General features: G+C 35.5%; 1 protein-coding gene across 5 annotated transcripts in view; it reads left to right on the forward strand.

Moving 5' to 3' along the window:
* The window catches only part of EML5 (EMAP like 5), a 113,705-nt gene that overhangs the window by 71,822 nt on the left and 25,509 nt on the right, over positions 1-16,374 (forward strand). For 2 of the 5 annotated variants that reach the window (XM_059820030.1, XM_059820029.1), the window contains exons 23-29: positions 466-597; positions 1,598-1,686; positions 2,494-2,670; positions 3,602-3,803; positions 5,509-5,635; positions 7,235-7,249; positions 13,292-13,300. In XM_059820030.1, the coding sequence (XP_059676013.1) occupies positions 466-597; positions 1,598-1,686; positions 2,494-2,670; positions 3,602-3,803; positions 5,509-5,635; positions 7,235-7,249; positions 13,292-13,300 (751 nt within the window). The remainder of the gene's footprint in view (positions 1-465; positions 598-1,597; positions 1,687-2,493; positions 2,671-3,601; positions 3,804-5,508; positions 5,636-7,234; positions 7,250-13,291; positions 13,301-16,374) is intronic. The other 3 variants (XM_059820026.1, XM_059820027.1, XM_059820028.1) reach the window with 2 other exon arrangements.

Below are 16,374 nucleotides of genomic sequence, written 5' to 3' on the forward strand. Positions count from 1 at the left end.
TTCTTTTTCCCCCTACAGGGCTTAGCATTCACAGTGAGGCTAGTTTTTTTCAAATAGTACAGCTCCTATTTAGGAACTCAAATGTATGGCCTAAACTAATACTACTACTTCAGTGAAAATACTCTTCTGTAGCAGAAATTTGATGCAAATTACTGATACCAATTCTCATGCAACATTACTTTCTGGCTACCGAAGCCTTGCCACTCTCTGAGTGCAATAAATGTTTAAAATTTCATGAAATAGTTTTTATTGTTTGAAGATATAATGATGTAATGGTTGTATATTTCATACTGATTTTGATTATGTGATGTGAACATTAGTCTGTTGGGGACTATGTATAAATTAGCAAGCTCATTTCAAAGAAATCTGAGTTTCATGTAGCTAAATTCCAGAAGGTACTTGTGTTTAATATACAGAGCACTACAATTTTTGAAACTGTCTTATGTTTCTTCTGATGTGTTTTAGGGGCTGGAAAGTACTTAGCTGTGGCATCCTGTGACAATTTTGTAGATATTTACAATGTAATGAGCAGTAAACGAGTAGGAATCTGCAAAGGAGCCTCTAGCTATATCACACACATGGACTGGGATATAAGAGGTAAGTAGCATTCATTTGGAAAATCTACTGGAAGATTGATTACATTATAGACTAAATACAGTACATCTACAGTATGAATTTATGGTATCGCTGACAGATTTGTTTCTTCAGTTTATGAATATACTCACAGCACCTGAATAAATATAAAAAATTATTTTTACTACTATTGTTTTTGTGCAATTTGAGGTAAAATAGATTGTCTCTATAGATTGGTTTGCTTGGGTGTTTTTTTTACATCTTCTGTGTTTATTGTTTGACTTCTACTTCTTGAATAATGTTGCATCTGTAGCTTAGGAATATGTATCCTTGTCAAAAATAGCAAGACTGGATTTCCTGTCTTCTGGGTCTTAATACGTGATTAATTTAAATACTAACTTTAGTCCTGTTTCATACAAAAGCAAGGTAGTGCAGTTATGCGGTCTATTAGTTCCTGCTCTTATTCCTCTGCATAAGCACTTTTGAAACAGTCCCGTTTAATTTGACAGAGTGTTGTAAGTTAGCTTCCTCTGACAACCTGGAAAACAGGAAGAAGACCGAAACATTAATGAGAATTTTCCTCAGAAAAGTAGTAGTACAAAGGCAAGCAGAAATTAGCTGCTTGGAAGCAGCCATTGGCCAGGCAGCGTATGTGCTTCTCAATCCCAAGAGCCCATGCGTACTGGTTAGCCTGTTGTCACAAACAAGCTCTGAATTAGACCCAGTACGTTTTTGTATACCAACTGATGGGACAACCATAAACAGGAGAGAAAAGTGATGCGTTATTACAGTTTTCAATGGGAGGAGGAAGGACTGTGAATTTAAGGGGTCAAAAAAAGGACTTATCTTCAGAAGCCCACACTTCCAGATCCACTGTTCATGTATGCAACTTTTTACTTTTTCCAGTGGAATCAAACAATTTGTGTAATGCTCCTTGCAACAAAAATTTCTTTTTTTTTTTTTTTTTTTGTAAAATGGATTCTTCTATTTAATGTTAATATACAATACGTAATATGTTTTATAGGGAAGCTCTTGCAAGTCAACACTGGTGCTAAAGAGCAGTTGTTTTTTGAAGCTCCTCGTGGGAAAAAACAGACAATTCCTAGTTTGGAGGTGAGGAAATAGACTGCCTTCTTAACTTGTTTGCAAATTACAGTTACGATACAACCATCTATACCGCATAAAAGGGAATGATGTGTAAAACTATAATTTTAACTGGTCTGTTGAAAAAGCTTCTCTTTAGGCATTTGCTGTCCTTTATCCTTTTTTTCAGCCTGTTCAATTATATAATGTAGTCAGAATGATAAAATACACAGGGGATATCACATTTGTATTTTCTGTTAAGAAAAGGACATTTGGCTGACTTGCGCACTCATGAGGATCTCACTGGACTTCTGTATGCCTCTTTTGGTATCTAAACACCTTTGAAAACCTATGGCAGATTACTTAGCCCTAAACTTGCTGTGGAAGACCTCACGTCTATCTTTACATAACAGTGCAATGTAGTATACATAATATACCTAGGCAAGTGTAGTATATTGTAGCTATATTGATTTGTTTTCTCAGACATAGAGCATTGTCATAGGGCAGAGAGTGGAAATGGATAATTTTCAAATAATATTTTCTATGAGATTGGAGGCAGTGTTGAAAAATGTAATTTGTCTTCTGTAGCCTGGAAGGGCAGGTAAGGTCAAAATTTTTTAAATACTTCTAGAGGTTTTGGAACTGGTAGTTAATAGAGGTAAAATAAAGGGTCTCAAATGAAATCCTGAATAGTCAGAAAACAATTGGTTAATATGTTAAAATATTATCTTTTAGATGTGACATCTTTCAGTGCAAAGACTTTTTCTTGAAATCAGATATGGAAGAAAACTGCCTGGGAAGAAGCATGCTCTGTCTCAAAACAGGTTGTTTTTGTAGGTGGAAAAGATTGGCTGGGCATCCTGGACAAGTGTTTTGGGCTCTTGCTGTGAAGGAATCTGGCCAATAATTGGTGAAGTCACAGATGTAACTGCTTCATGCCTCACTAGTGATAGTAAAGTATTAGCCACAGGAGATGATTTTGGATTTGTGAAACTGTTTCGATACCCTGCTAAAGTAAGTAATTTTCAGCTGTTCATGGGGAAGATTGATTAATAAAGCTGCCTTTTCAAAACGGTAAAAATTCATCACTGAGAACAAAATGTGCTTTTATACTTTTGTCCTTATGATCAAAAAAGGCATTAAATATTACACTGCAATTTGCAATACATTAAACTTTCAGTTAGTAAGAATGACCATTCCAGCTCAGTCTAAAGAGCCATCTCATGTAGTGTCCTATCAGTGACAGTCGCAAATGCATAGGAAAAACTGTAAGAACAGGAATGGGACAGGCACTGTCTAATAATATCTTAGGCATGAAGAGCCTCAGTGTGGTTTTTATCAGTGTCATTTTTAGCCCCTTAAGGTCGTCTTTTGGAAGACAATGAACATTTCTTCCTCACCTTCATTTCACTCATGATTTTATAGACCTTCATTCTGTCCAACCTCAGTCATTTTTCTCTAAGATGAAGAGCTTTATTTAATCATGCATCACAGAAAAGCCATTCCAGAAGCACGTTACATTTTTACTGCTCTTCTAGAACCTTTCTGGTTTTCCTATATATTTATCAGTAAATATGTCTACAATTTTTAATACTTTGCCATGCTGGGGATGGTAACAATGCACAAGTATTGACTCAAAATATTCTGTGTGTATTTTATTCTTAATCTGTTAGATTATTTTCTCTCTTAGGAAAAATGATCTGGTGATTATTGCTGGAATCTGATTATATCAAATCCTTGCATGCTTGGTATGTAAATATGGTTAACATTTCATGAAGTTGCTATAGGAGAGGAACTTGGCAAATCATGTGATACATACAAATGCAAAACAGCTGAAGCATAAACTGTAAAGAAGTTAAGAACATGTTGTGCACTGGCAACTCATTTCAGTTTTATCTAGCAGGCTGGTTAAATTTGATCTGTGCCTTTTCTTCTCCCTTCTTAGGGAAAGTTTGGAAAATTTAAGAGGTATGTTGCTCACAGTACCCATGTAACAAATGTCCGTTGGACCTATGACGACAGTTTGTTGGTGACTGTTGGAGGAGCAGACACCTCTTTAATGCTGTGGACTTACGAAATGGAAGGACATCGGGATAGCAGGCAGTGTGACAGTGAAGAGTCTGATCTAGATTCTGAAGAAGATGGAGGTCAGTGATAATTTATAAAACTAGCTGGATTATGCTATCTCAAGAAAACTTTATTAATGGAAAACTGCTAATTTAGAAATAATCAAGTTTTATATATGATTGTTTTAATCTTAAATAGTGAAGACACTTCAAAAACATTAGGTGAAGTTTTTTTCTGGGGAAAGGACTGATAAACTGTTGTGAAGAAAATGATAATGAAGTGTTTGACTTACTGCTTTGAGTCAGAGTATATAAAAAGACTCTTGACATATTTTAAATTAAAAAATATTAAGTGCCAATTATAGGTAACTTCCAAAAATCTATATAGAAAAATACATGCCTCACAGTTTAGATTTGGGCACTAATTCTAATGGAATTATGTTAAAATCTGTATAATGAGAGATCATAGTTATCTTGATGTTACAGCATCTGTTTCCGTAACATGAAAGCATAGTAGACTAGGGTAGTCTGATGTTCATATATGGAACAATCTATTGAAAAATCATAATATCAATAGTTATAAAGTGTTAATTACATTTCATAGAATTAACTTCTGTTGTTTTTTCCATACTTATGTTTTCCTTTTCATGTTGTAATTCCAAGGGTTCATGAGCCTCCAGACTTGTTCTCTTTGCTCCCAAGTGCAGATTTTCCCCCTTGTCAATTCCTCAGTCTTCAAGCATTTTTAAACTATCGCTGCTACTCTTTAAACAGTTCTGTGTAATGAATTAACTTCAGTTTTCACTAAAATCTGCTAAATGACCAAAGAGATACTTTAAATACTAGAGGCATAGTAAACATTCATTGGAGAAGAATTTTTATGCACTGTCTTTCTGCTTAAAAATATTGAAGACTACATCCGCAAAATAATTTAATTGCCTACAGGGGGACTTGGTCACCTTTAACTTTCTGAATCAAAAATTGCAATCTTCAGAGTTCTTGTTCAGCTTCTGCCTGTGATCTGATAGCACATACCTGCCCAATAACCCTCCCCAGGCTCTGGTGCTTTACACAGAACCCTCGTAAGCTATGTATTCAAAAATACTCTAAAAGAGAGAGACATCTGTTAAGCTTTACAAGAAAAGACATTGACATCTTTTTCCACAAAAGTTGCTGCTCTCAGGTCCTATTAATTTCAGTTAGAGTTAAAAACTGTTCATGAAGTTGGCATTAGTAGTCTTGATCTTTGGGGGGGAGCGGGGTGGAAGGGAGGTTAAGTAACAACCCTGTCTCTATTTAGCTTTTTTGCCATGTTTACTATAGTAAACATCATCTTGAGGTGCCTGACTGTCCCTAAGCATTGTGTAGGAACCCTGTGCAGACCTACAGATTCCATCCTAATGGATGGATCCTGAAATTGAGAACAACCTGGTGCTAAGTCTTCCAGAACTGAACAGCAGGTGTCGTGTAGCAAGGTCCTTTGTTAGTGACCGCGAGTTAAAGCTAACCAAGCAGATACGGGGTAGCTTTGAATGTCCCTTGAATCTTTGTTAATCACTTTTTTCCACGAAGATATTGCGGAGAATTTTTTTCTTAGAATGTCTTTTATTAACAGTGTTCGTGATTCCTAGCTGCTTTCTTTCTGTTGTGTATTTGTATTACTAATAACACATGGTATAATTGTTCTTGTAGTCCAGTACATTGTTGAAACCTGCACAAATTATGATTTAAATCTTTTTTCTGGTATCTTATTTTGTTTTGATACTGTTCACTCTGATTTTTTTAGGTTATGACAGTGATGTGACAAGGGAAAATGAGATTAATTACACCATCAAAGCCTTATCAACAAACATTAGACCAATGTTTGGAATTAAGCCTCATCTGCAGCAAAAGGAGCCAACCTTAGATGAAAGGTAATTTCTAAATTACAATTCTAGCCAAGAAGCAATCTGAAAAGATGATTGTTAGTAAAACGTAATTATATTGGAATATATATACAACTTAAAAGGTTATGTATAAAAAGAGCGGAAATACTTCTTTGGAGAAAAAAGAATAACTTAAAAAAGTCTTGCCTAAGGGCTAGGCTTTATCTCTTTTCCAGAGAGCACAAAAGACTACAAATTATGTAGGTATATTATTATGTTTGGGGAGTTTCTTGAGATGATTGAGTTATTTGCTGGTGTTTGAGAATATGTTCTTGAAACTTAAATACCAAGTGGTACCTAGCGATGGCATTATAGGCATGAACCTGTACAATTGTTTTGTTGAAAGAGAGCTCTCAATTTTTTGTTTTTGCCAACAAACTAATCTGACTAATTCAGCTGTAATTGCTCCTTGCATTGTTTCTGTCTCCAGATAACTTCTACCTTTCTTTGAAAAATTCTGTCCGCAGTGGTTCTGCAGTTTCTATTAATAAGTCTTGGAAAATGAAGTTGATTGATTGCTTTGCAGTGTTGGTTGTATTGCTTGGTTCACTATCATACGCTTTAGAAGAGAAGGGTATGGGGAGCAGAGTAGAGTAAGACCAGCAGGTAAAGTAGATGTGAAATAAGAAAAATAATTTATAACCACTAGAACATAATCTGTTGTAGAATCTGCAACGGAGCACAAGACCCTGAAAGTTGTTGCTTGTTGTCAGCAAAATCAATGTGGACAGTGTATGTGAGGAGAAAGGAAAGAGGGATTCTTAATACAGTGGCAACTGAGGAATGCTAGTATTAAGGAAAGGGAAGTAAGGAAAACGCAACACAGTATAATTAGGTGTAAGGGTATAGAGAAATAGCAGATTGGCAACTTCCTGCAGGAATGTGAGGAGTTCTGTTATGATGCACATGCCTCTTTCAGCAGTGAAGCTGACAGATCTGTGATGCCCTTGTTTAGAAATGCAACCTGATGTTTGTGTGAGTTTTGGTGTTGTCTTGTTTTTTAAGTTGTGTTGCTGAAGGAGAGAATGGATGCCTGCGTATAAAGGTGTGGCTCCCTGTCTTGCATTTAAAATGAGAAACGGTCTTTCTGTTTATTAATTAGATGTATTTGATGTGGAAATCAAAAAGAAATAATGTGCACGGTATCAACATTCTGGATTTATATTTACTCTTGTTAATGAGAGCGGTGATTAAAGATTTTTTTTTTTTTTTTAAGGAAATTGTAAACCTCTTGTATTTCTTTCAATAATTGTTTCTGGAAGCTGAGTGAGTTGTGGTTTTCAGTTTCAAATAAAATATTTAAAGAAAATTCATTCTGTAGTAAGGTAACTAGGTTCTGATTCAGAATGCATAAAAGTTCATGAAAGAATTCCATTGCCTGCATTGTTTAAAAGTTTGGGGCCCTAAAACTTCAATGAAAAGGTTTTGTGAAGAAGAAAACCAGAATACGGTTACTGTATGCATTTTAACTTCTGTTCTGCTGAAGTTAATATCTTGTAAGATTGCTAAATGTTTTAGTAAGTCTACTTTCGTAGATACTAATTTTTGTTTTATTTTTATTTCCCTTTCCTTTTGCTTCCTATGAAGGCAAGGGATAGTGAGGTAAGTTCATATGCACAAAGTCCAGGATCAAATGCATTTTAATAACTTTAACTACTTTCCCAAGCAGCTTTACTTTAAAATAGAAGTGAAGGCTTTAACTCTTTACTATTAAATAGTAACTTGTTAACGGGTAGAAAATGTATAACGGACAAAGAATAAGCCCAGTTCTCAGTTTGAGTAGACATGAGTGAGTGCTCAATAGAGTATTTGGGAGGAGGTGATCAAATCTCATCTTCTTTTCCTCAGTACTTTGGAGTTGCTAAGGGACAGCTTGACTTAAGTAGCTATAGTTGGAGAGCTCACCTGACTTCTTGCGGACTTCTGTAAGACTATATCACAGTGTTGGCATAGACGTCCTACATGGAATAAAAAGTGCAGGGGGCATGTTGCAGAGATGCCTGAAGTGGACGACCAGTATCACCACATCTGCACCACTGTGTTGGAGCATTATTGACTTGACTGCAGCATTTTACCAATGCACCTACACTACTTAAGGAACAGAGCTGCTAGGTCCACGTAGCATTAATATGACATGCAGAGTCGCTAGCTTAGGTGCCTGCATTAGGTAGTGAGTTTTTGCACATACTCTATTTAGAATATATGCATACTCAAAAACATGCTCTTACATTTGTAGCACAATAAATCCTTAGGCTTTAGGCCACCCTTCAGACTTGCAGACTGACCTGCCAGGACACTTGGACCTACACTGGTTAAGAAAGGAGAACCTCTCTCATACCTACCTGGACCCTATTTCCACAATGAAATCAAATACCTTGGTGATAGGTGATAGAATTGTGTTAATTTCTGTGTATCTTTCTACAGACAACTTGACATAATCAAGAAAGCCACTGTTTTAATCTAAATTTTAGATTGTACCACTACAACCTTTATCAAATTAATTCTGGTTTTAGACTTTTTTTTAAAAAGTGTATCTGTAAAGTCAGTGTTTCTGTGTAAGTTATACAGAGTGTGTATAACTTATACAGACTTTTCTTCTGTGTTTGTTCATTTACAGGGTATTTGGGTATATTGCTCAGCGTGTGTGTAGTACATCTGTGGCATTCCATGTTATGCGTAGGCTTGTTATATTGACTGTCAAACATTAGAAGAGATACGTTTCTTGTAGTTACACTTTATTGGAATCCTTGTATTCTCAGGATCACAGGTACACACCAGTGTAGAATTTGCTTCTGAGACTGTCTTTCAAGTAATTTTGACTTTGTGTATAAAGGAGATTCCTTATCAGAAAGTATCTCAACCTCTTTTACTGTTGAGTGTACGAAGAGTTTAATTCTCTGGGGGAGAAGGTGGAGATAAATACTACCAGATAATTGAACTCTAAGGCTATGTATAAAGACTTCAAAGACCATACAAAAAATGTAGTTACTACTTAAGATTGTTGTACCTGACAGCTGAAGTAGAATTCATAAACCCTAGCTGAGTAGTGAAGTTCCCTTTATATAGAAGGAATATGGTTTTTAGTGTCCAGTGTATTGAATGAGATAAACAATAGGAGAACACTAAAGGAAGAAACATACCTGAAATCTCATCTGTTTCCTACTTCTGACCGTGGCCTGGATTTAGAGTCAGAAATTACTCAACTGGGTACCAAAAATTGATTCACTGAAATTATTTTGATTCTAATATTGTTAGAAAGGTTAAGTTGATCTCACCTTTATGTTGTAAGTAGTAGGATGACATAGACTAAATGACCTAAATCTCTTATTTCCTATCACAAATTCAAATACACATCACCAGGTGGGTCAAAACAGTGTCACTCCTTTTTGCTAAAGCTCTACAGAAAGGAATGAAACAATCCCTAGGGTCAGAAAGTGCGAAGAGGCAAAAGAGGCTACAAAACACTGCAGTCTGGTGGGTAGGTAACTTCTCTGTGAAGTATGGAACATGGGATTCTGCTTTTGGTGTAGCATAATGATTTTCTTCCAGTGACCCTTAATTCAAAATGTAAATGGAATTTCCAGAACATGAATCTGAACAAAGGATTATTTTTGCTCTCCAACAGAGAGGTAGTGTCCTGTTCTCAATTTTCTGGTTTTGCTCATAAATTACTTTTTTCCTTGCAATAGCAGAAGTTAAAAAAAAATTTGTTTTCCCTTTCACAATAGCACAGTTTTACTAGGAGCAGTGGACATTTCTGTGCCTTCATCATTTTTGTGGCTAACACATTAACTTGAGATGTGAGTTGCATCAACTCATGCTTCTAGGCAGCACTGCTTTTACTTTTTCCTTCAGGACAAACACTATTTTCTCCACTTTTTCTGGGACTCTTTTTTTTTTTTTTTTGTAACAATCTAATCAAAGCAATTCAGTATTTGAAAGAAGATAAGAGACAGCTATTTTTTGAAAATAAAAGATGCTAGTGCTATAAAAGTTGATGTGCTGAATACAAATATGTTGAAGCCTTAAATTTCAGGCACGTTTTTTTAAAAACTTGCAGATGCTAGAACTCAAGATTTCATTCATATTCAATTGGTTTAAGGTTTGTTTGCAGTGTAATTTAAGGCCATCTGTACTAATGATATGCCATTCTCTAGTAGTAGAATTACCATAATATATCGTTGACATTGGAATACTTATTTTAACTTCTATTGAAAACACAAAATGGCATTGGCTGTGAGGCAGCACTTATGTCTATAATTTGAATTAATTATAATTTAATAATAATAATATTAAAAGATAACATTTTTATGTGAAAATATGTCTACTGCATGTCTAATGTGGTTGCGTAATAGCTTTATGGATATTCAGCAGCACAAAATAAATTGGAAAACTGTTTCTATCATTTACTAAAAGTTCTTTCCTAGAATGTTTTTGTGCTAGGTAAATTGCTCAGAAGGAAAATCCATCATGGATTGTTAATTTTGAAAACACTTCTGCCTCAGCTACTCCCTGAACTGCAAATCACTGAAGGTTGGGAGAAGAATCTGGAGAATATCACTTCATTCTTACCCTGCTCTTATACTCCCTAAATTGTTCACTATTTGTCACTGTCAAAGGGACGATACTGTGTTTAATGTACCTTAGATAAGAATGGTTGTACCAAGAGATCTTGAAACTAAACAACCAGGAATTCTGGTTTAATTTTTCACCATAAATTTACCATACTAAAGATTTGCAAGCAACTAAAACCTCCGAAAGAGTTTGTCTCTCATAGTAATCACTATCCTGTTTTCTTAATATGTACCATTACTCAGTCCACATGCTAAGATACCTTCTATGGGAAGATCCCAGTGTTTTATATATTGAAAATTCTTTAGATGCTCTGCATCCACTCCCAGATGCAGTTCAAAACCAGGCACTGTGGCAAAATTGCTTCCAAATTAATTTTCTTTTTGGTCTTGAGGATTTTTTGTGTGTGTGGAAGGACATATGCAAAAATACATAACCTATTAACCTATTTTAGATCCTTGTGTATTCATAATGGGAAGGGAACTAACAAACTATTTACAAACTAGTTCTTTAATGATCCAGAAGTCAAGAATTTTTTTTTACCTGATACAAACAGTAAATAAACCTAAATTGTACTTCCAAGGGCGTGAGAGAGGGAGGAAGCTGCTGAAATGAGGCTTTCTTTATCTTAACCTCACAATTATCACCTTGTAATCACCACTGAAAGAGAAATTCAGAGATTTTATACAAACATCTTCCATATATTTTGGATAAATGAACAGAATGCAATTAGACTTTTCTGCTTGCCAGCCTACTGACTTGTGATATGAATGTAAATAGCATAAATTCGAAAGTTCTTTTTGTAACAAAACAGCTTTATCCTCTCCTTCTGCTCTGTCAACTTGTGTGATGGGGAGCGGGGAGAAGCCAGGAATCAAAATGAAAAATCATAGCAAGGGACTTTCTATTAGCAGCTGCTTCCCTCTCTCTGTTCACCCTGTTTGCAGAATAAATTAGATTACAGGGAAGTTTAAATTTAAAGTTAACTTTTTTTAAACAGTTTTAGAAAGACAGCAGGGCTTTTTGAATCTAACTTTCTGTGAATCAGTTTCTGCATATTGGAATGTACATTAGTGTAGGGCATTAACTTTGAGATTGAAAACCATGAAATTTCTGGAGATTTCATTCTTCACAAGCAAGAATTTCATTATCATTAGTTACTTGTATTGCTGTGTCTCTGAGCACTAGCAATAGACTAAAACAACATTATGGAAAGGAATGGTCTCCCTTTACCAGTTTGAGGTATTAATTTTTTCCTCCCAAAGATGACCTGAAACTCATGTCTTTGAGGAAATCAAAAAGCCAATTACCAAAGTATCAAGGTTTACCAAGTAATCTCAATTTTTGAATGCAAGGAAAAAAACCTATTCATTTTGCAACTAAAATAATTATATGTGACCAGGAAAGAAATGTCTAGAGGAATGATTGCATGGCCCAATGATGAGGGTTGGAAGATTTGTGTTTGGATTATGATCCGTGTAGACTGACTTTGTCACTAGAACCTAAGAGGTTATGTGAACAATATGCATTTATCAAAGACCTCAAGAAAATAACTGAAACACAGGCATATTACTTGATAGGTTGAATACAGCTCCAAATATGTCTCACGTATTTCAGTGATGAAGACAGAACAAAAGCCTTTTATGAAATCTGCCTTGTACCAATTAGGCACCCGATCGTATCTCCATATATGTAAATATTTGCGAGCTAATAATTAGATATATCACATGTGGTCCATGTGGAAAGTCTTGTTCCATACTTAAATCATGAGATTGAAAAATTGGAATTTGAGATTAAAGAATTGAAACTGCCAAATGAAAGCTAAAAATTTTCCTCTGACTGTATGAACACTTGGTTCGGTGGACTCAGGAAAATTGTAAAACTGTGCTCCATTCTTGGAGAAACTCTCATTTCTGCATGCATAGTGCTTATTCTGAAAAATATCTGAAAGCATTTGAATTCTGTAGTCCTTGAAGAATTGCATGTTATTGACTGTAAAACCTGTTCAAGAAACATTTGAATTTTATTGGGAGGAAAGGTTTAGCTGTTTCCTGTATGAAGAAATAGTGCATCAGTCTTGCACTGCAGAATAAAGTTGGAACTAATTAGAAGAGATTCAGTAAAATAGAATATTTTCATTGGGGGGGGAAAAATATACGTTTCTAAGTTGTTAACACTGTTTTCTTAATTTTCTGTAAAGTTTTCCCTAACAGATGAGAGAGAAATTATTTTTGCTTCACCTGTAAGTGAAAAAGACTGATAAGTAGTGTCCTCCTTGCTTGGTAGCTCTTAAAAGAAAAACAAATCAAACCAAAGGAAGTGTACCTGCTAATTGGACTAATGAAAAGCACCCATGCATAGTACAAGTATTAGGAAATAATCTGTACATGCCCATATATTTTGATGGTGATTAATGATTTTTTGCTAGTCAAAGTGTAGGAGTATGCATCATACATGACTGAGAAAACCCATCCAGTCAACACATTAGTGAAACAGATGCCAAAATATTTTCAGTCAACATAACTGAATTAAATAATCATGAAAAAACAGTGTCTATATTAGCAGTGCTCAGTACCCCACACATTTTGACTAGCTGAGGTAATTGTATTTTAGTATAACTGAATATATTTTTATGAGTGAACTTGAACATCTGTCTCTAATAGTGCGTTGACTGTTCTATCCATCAGCTCATTTTGGGAATTTAAACCTTCACAACCTTTCTTTGAGTAATTCAGGTGTTGTGTTTGCCAACTCTTTAAACACTTGATATACTCTAGAGTTTTTTGGGTCTGCTTCTGCTTTCTTTCTTTGTTTACAGCAGGAATCATTCCGAAGAATTATATTCTCATGCCAACACATGTATATAATTCCCATTTGAATGAATGGGAGTTTTCTGTACAAATAATAAATTTACATAACCTATGAAGTTGTGAATAATCCCCTTGTTGTAAAAAGAAGTAAACAAACCAGAAAGTCAATAATAATTATTTCTATGAATAATTCACTGACACCTAGCTTTCAGCCAAACTTGCATAAGTAATCCTTTTCTCTTTCCCACCTGCTGCTGAAAAGAGGTTCCAGGTAATGCTTTTATTTTGCTATCTAGTCCATATCTTACTGTCATTTTCCATTTTCCTTAAAAAGCCATCTGTCATGTTGGGTGCTAGACCATGCACCTATCACTCTTCAGAATATTGCTGTATTACAAATTTTTAATGTATATGTATTCATTGTAGTTCTGTTTCATACAGTAAGCTAGATATTTATTTAGCTACCAATATAAAATTAACTACATGGATCATTAAACTTGCCTATGTTCCACAAATAGTATTTTCCAATAATATTTATTAAAACATAGAGATTAGCACTCTCTCCAGTCCCTAGTGGACAGCTGTCCACCTCAAAAGTGGATTGTTTTACATTTGATGGGACAGTCTCACCTGACATGTCAAGGTATATATGTTGCTAAATTATGCAAGTATTAGATTACCTATATCTGCATTAGTGCGTACAAAGTGGCACTTAGTACTCATAGGACACATGAAAATAATTATGACTAATTGTTGTCAAGAAGCAGTATTTAAAAGCTACCAGGTTTCATTAGAGGTCTGATTTCTATTCGAAAATAAAGTTTCACAAGTGACTTTGAAAATCTTACCAAGAGTAAATAGAAAGAATTCCTTACTTCTAAAATTAATTCTCTACTTCATGCTTGCCAACACCTTTTGGGGAGGGCAGTGAAAGTCACTTCATGCTGAAGGCTAGTGCAAAATCAATTGTTAAGTTCTCTGCAAGTTCTCTCCCCTAAAGTACGAGGTGCAGCTATGGTGACCCTCACAGGAAGGGACTTTTTCTTTTGTACCAACAGCTGTAATTTGCTCTATGAAATCATGCCCAAAATAACACTTGGATTTTTAAAACAGAAGTAAGTGTTGTAATTGACATTGTCATGTTACCATGGAAATCAAAAAATTGATGGCAGTTTATATAACCTACAGAAGACCATCCCTTGTTCTGTTAATAACATTAGAAATTCATTATCAATAATAAAAATAGGGAGTGAAATACAGCAACATCATACAAGACAACATGGGTAGCAGTATCAGTAATATTGAAACTATGTCTAAAACCATGAAAAAGGGATTTCTTTGTTTCACTTCAAAATGCTTGTATTCCATTTTTACGGTCTCATAACAAGAAATATTAAAATACATATACTGATTCTATTTTCATGTTGAAAATAGAGTGCCAATATTAAGGTATTTATTTCCCCTATGATAGATGGCGGGAATTCTCCTTCCACATGTTCAAACTGAGCCCATCCATATGTGCAGTTACCCCAAAATGTTACTGATGCTCTCCTTCCCATCTTTTGCACGCAGTTTTTGAGCTTGCAGCCAGTAATACATGCAGGTATACGACCACTGTGTGCTGTATATGCCGTTAGTCACCTTCCTGCATATTAAATAGCAAACAAAAAATATCTTCAGCTTTCACGCTGTTAAAAAAAGCACTGGGAAAACGTATTCTGGTGTCCTTCAACATTCCTGCTTTTAATGCACAAGCTGTCATCTTGAAATTTAATTGGGAAAAAAATACATACGTGCTTGTCATTTGCATTCCAGTTCCACTGCTCTGAATCAATGTGGAGTTAATCTTTCATAGATGGGTACTTGTATAAATTGTTTAGGTGACCTGTGAGATAATATAGCTGAGTATAAATTGTCAAGTTCTATTGACCAATGTACATTCACTTTATTCTTTTGTATGGTAATGTATAAACGTAAATGTACTCTAATGATTGGCTGAGGCTGGATATCAATCTATATTTGTATCTGTTTATCTGTACAGCCTTTAAGTATGATGGTCTTTTCAAGCAGTTACATAATGTGAGATTGTTTTACCTCTTCTCCCATTCTATCACAAGGGATTAGCAGACAGCAAATGTTATAAAAATGCTACATTCTAGATCCAAGCAGCAGAGAAATCTTCACTTCCAGTCAGTTCAGTTCCAGTAACATATGGTTCTGTGCCAGAACCATGTCTTTTCAGTTTTTACTGCTTTCATGAAACTTCAGATATGCTCTCCTGCTCTACTTGGTTTTTCTGCTTCCCCCCCCCCACTTTTTCCTCTATCTTTCAGGGACATAGATGAAAGGGGGGGGAAGGAAAGAAATGGGGCTTGAGTGCTCTATGTCAAATGTGAGGGTGACAAGTGGAAGAAGGGCTCTTCATGCTGTGTTTTATCAATTTCTAGAGCAACAGTAATAAGACACTTGCTGGATTGCCCATGACAAATCAGAAATTAAAATATTTGGAAGCATTCTGGAGTGAGCAGGAGGTGGATTGGGCCGTTTTGCTCAATCTTCTCCTACCCCCATCTGTAAAGCAGGACTGACCTCCAGTGGTGGAGCCTGCAGCCTGCTCAGCACCAGCGGTGTCACTCACTTCTACTCCAGGGCTGTCTGGATGACCTGTGGTCAAGTATCCTACTGCTGTTAAGCCTGAGTTTGGTGGTTTGTTTTTGTTGGTTGGTTTGTTTTCAGGGAAAAACTTGTTGAACCTAATTTTCATTTGCTTTACCTCAAATATGTAATTACAGGGATTTCCTCTGCTGTTTTAGATGTATCCTTTTTATTTCCTTGAACCCTCCCTGACCTATGCAGTCTTCCCTCAGTCTCTGATTTTTATGTATCTTTGCAACAGCAGTCAAACAGCACTAGCCTATGACAACTAATAGATATATACTGTTCCTCCTAAATAATAGCATTTCTGGGAATGCCTTTTTTCTTCTTAGAAGCTCTAAATTGAGATGGGCATCAAAATATTTTTATGGATAGATGGTTAGGAATTGTCCTAAGAGAACTGGACACAATTCCCTACAGTTTGGACTTCTTGCTTCAGATCAGGTGGGGTTTTTTGATGGTAACACATAGTAGTCTCCTGTCTTTGATCCGAAGCCTTCATTTGCTCTTGTGCTACTTTTCATAGATTTGTTTGTTTGTTTTTAAAAGAGTGGCATTAGTTACTGATACGCTTTTTCTGTTCAAAGTAATAGAGAAATTTATGCAAGATTACCAAGATTACTATATCTAGAACCTGACATTCTTGTTCGATGTGCCGGCTGCAATGTAATCTAAAGGAAGCTACATTCA

Source organism: Gavia stellata, chromosome 7 (assembly GCF_030936135.1).
Source record: "Gavia stellata isolate bGavSte3 chromosome 7, bGavSte3.hap2, whole genome shotgun sequence".
Lineage (NCBI taxonomy): Eukaryota > Metazoa > Chordata > Aves > Gaviiformes > Gaviidae > Gavia > Gavia stellata.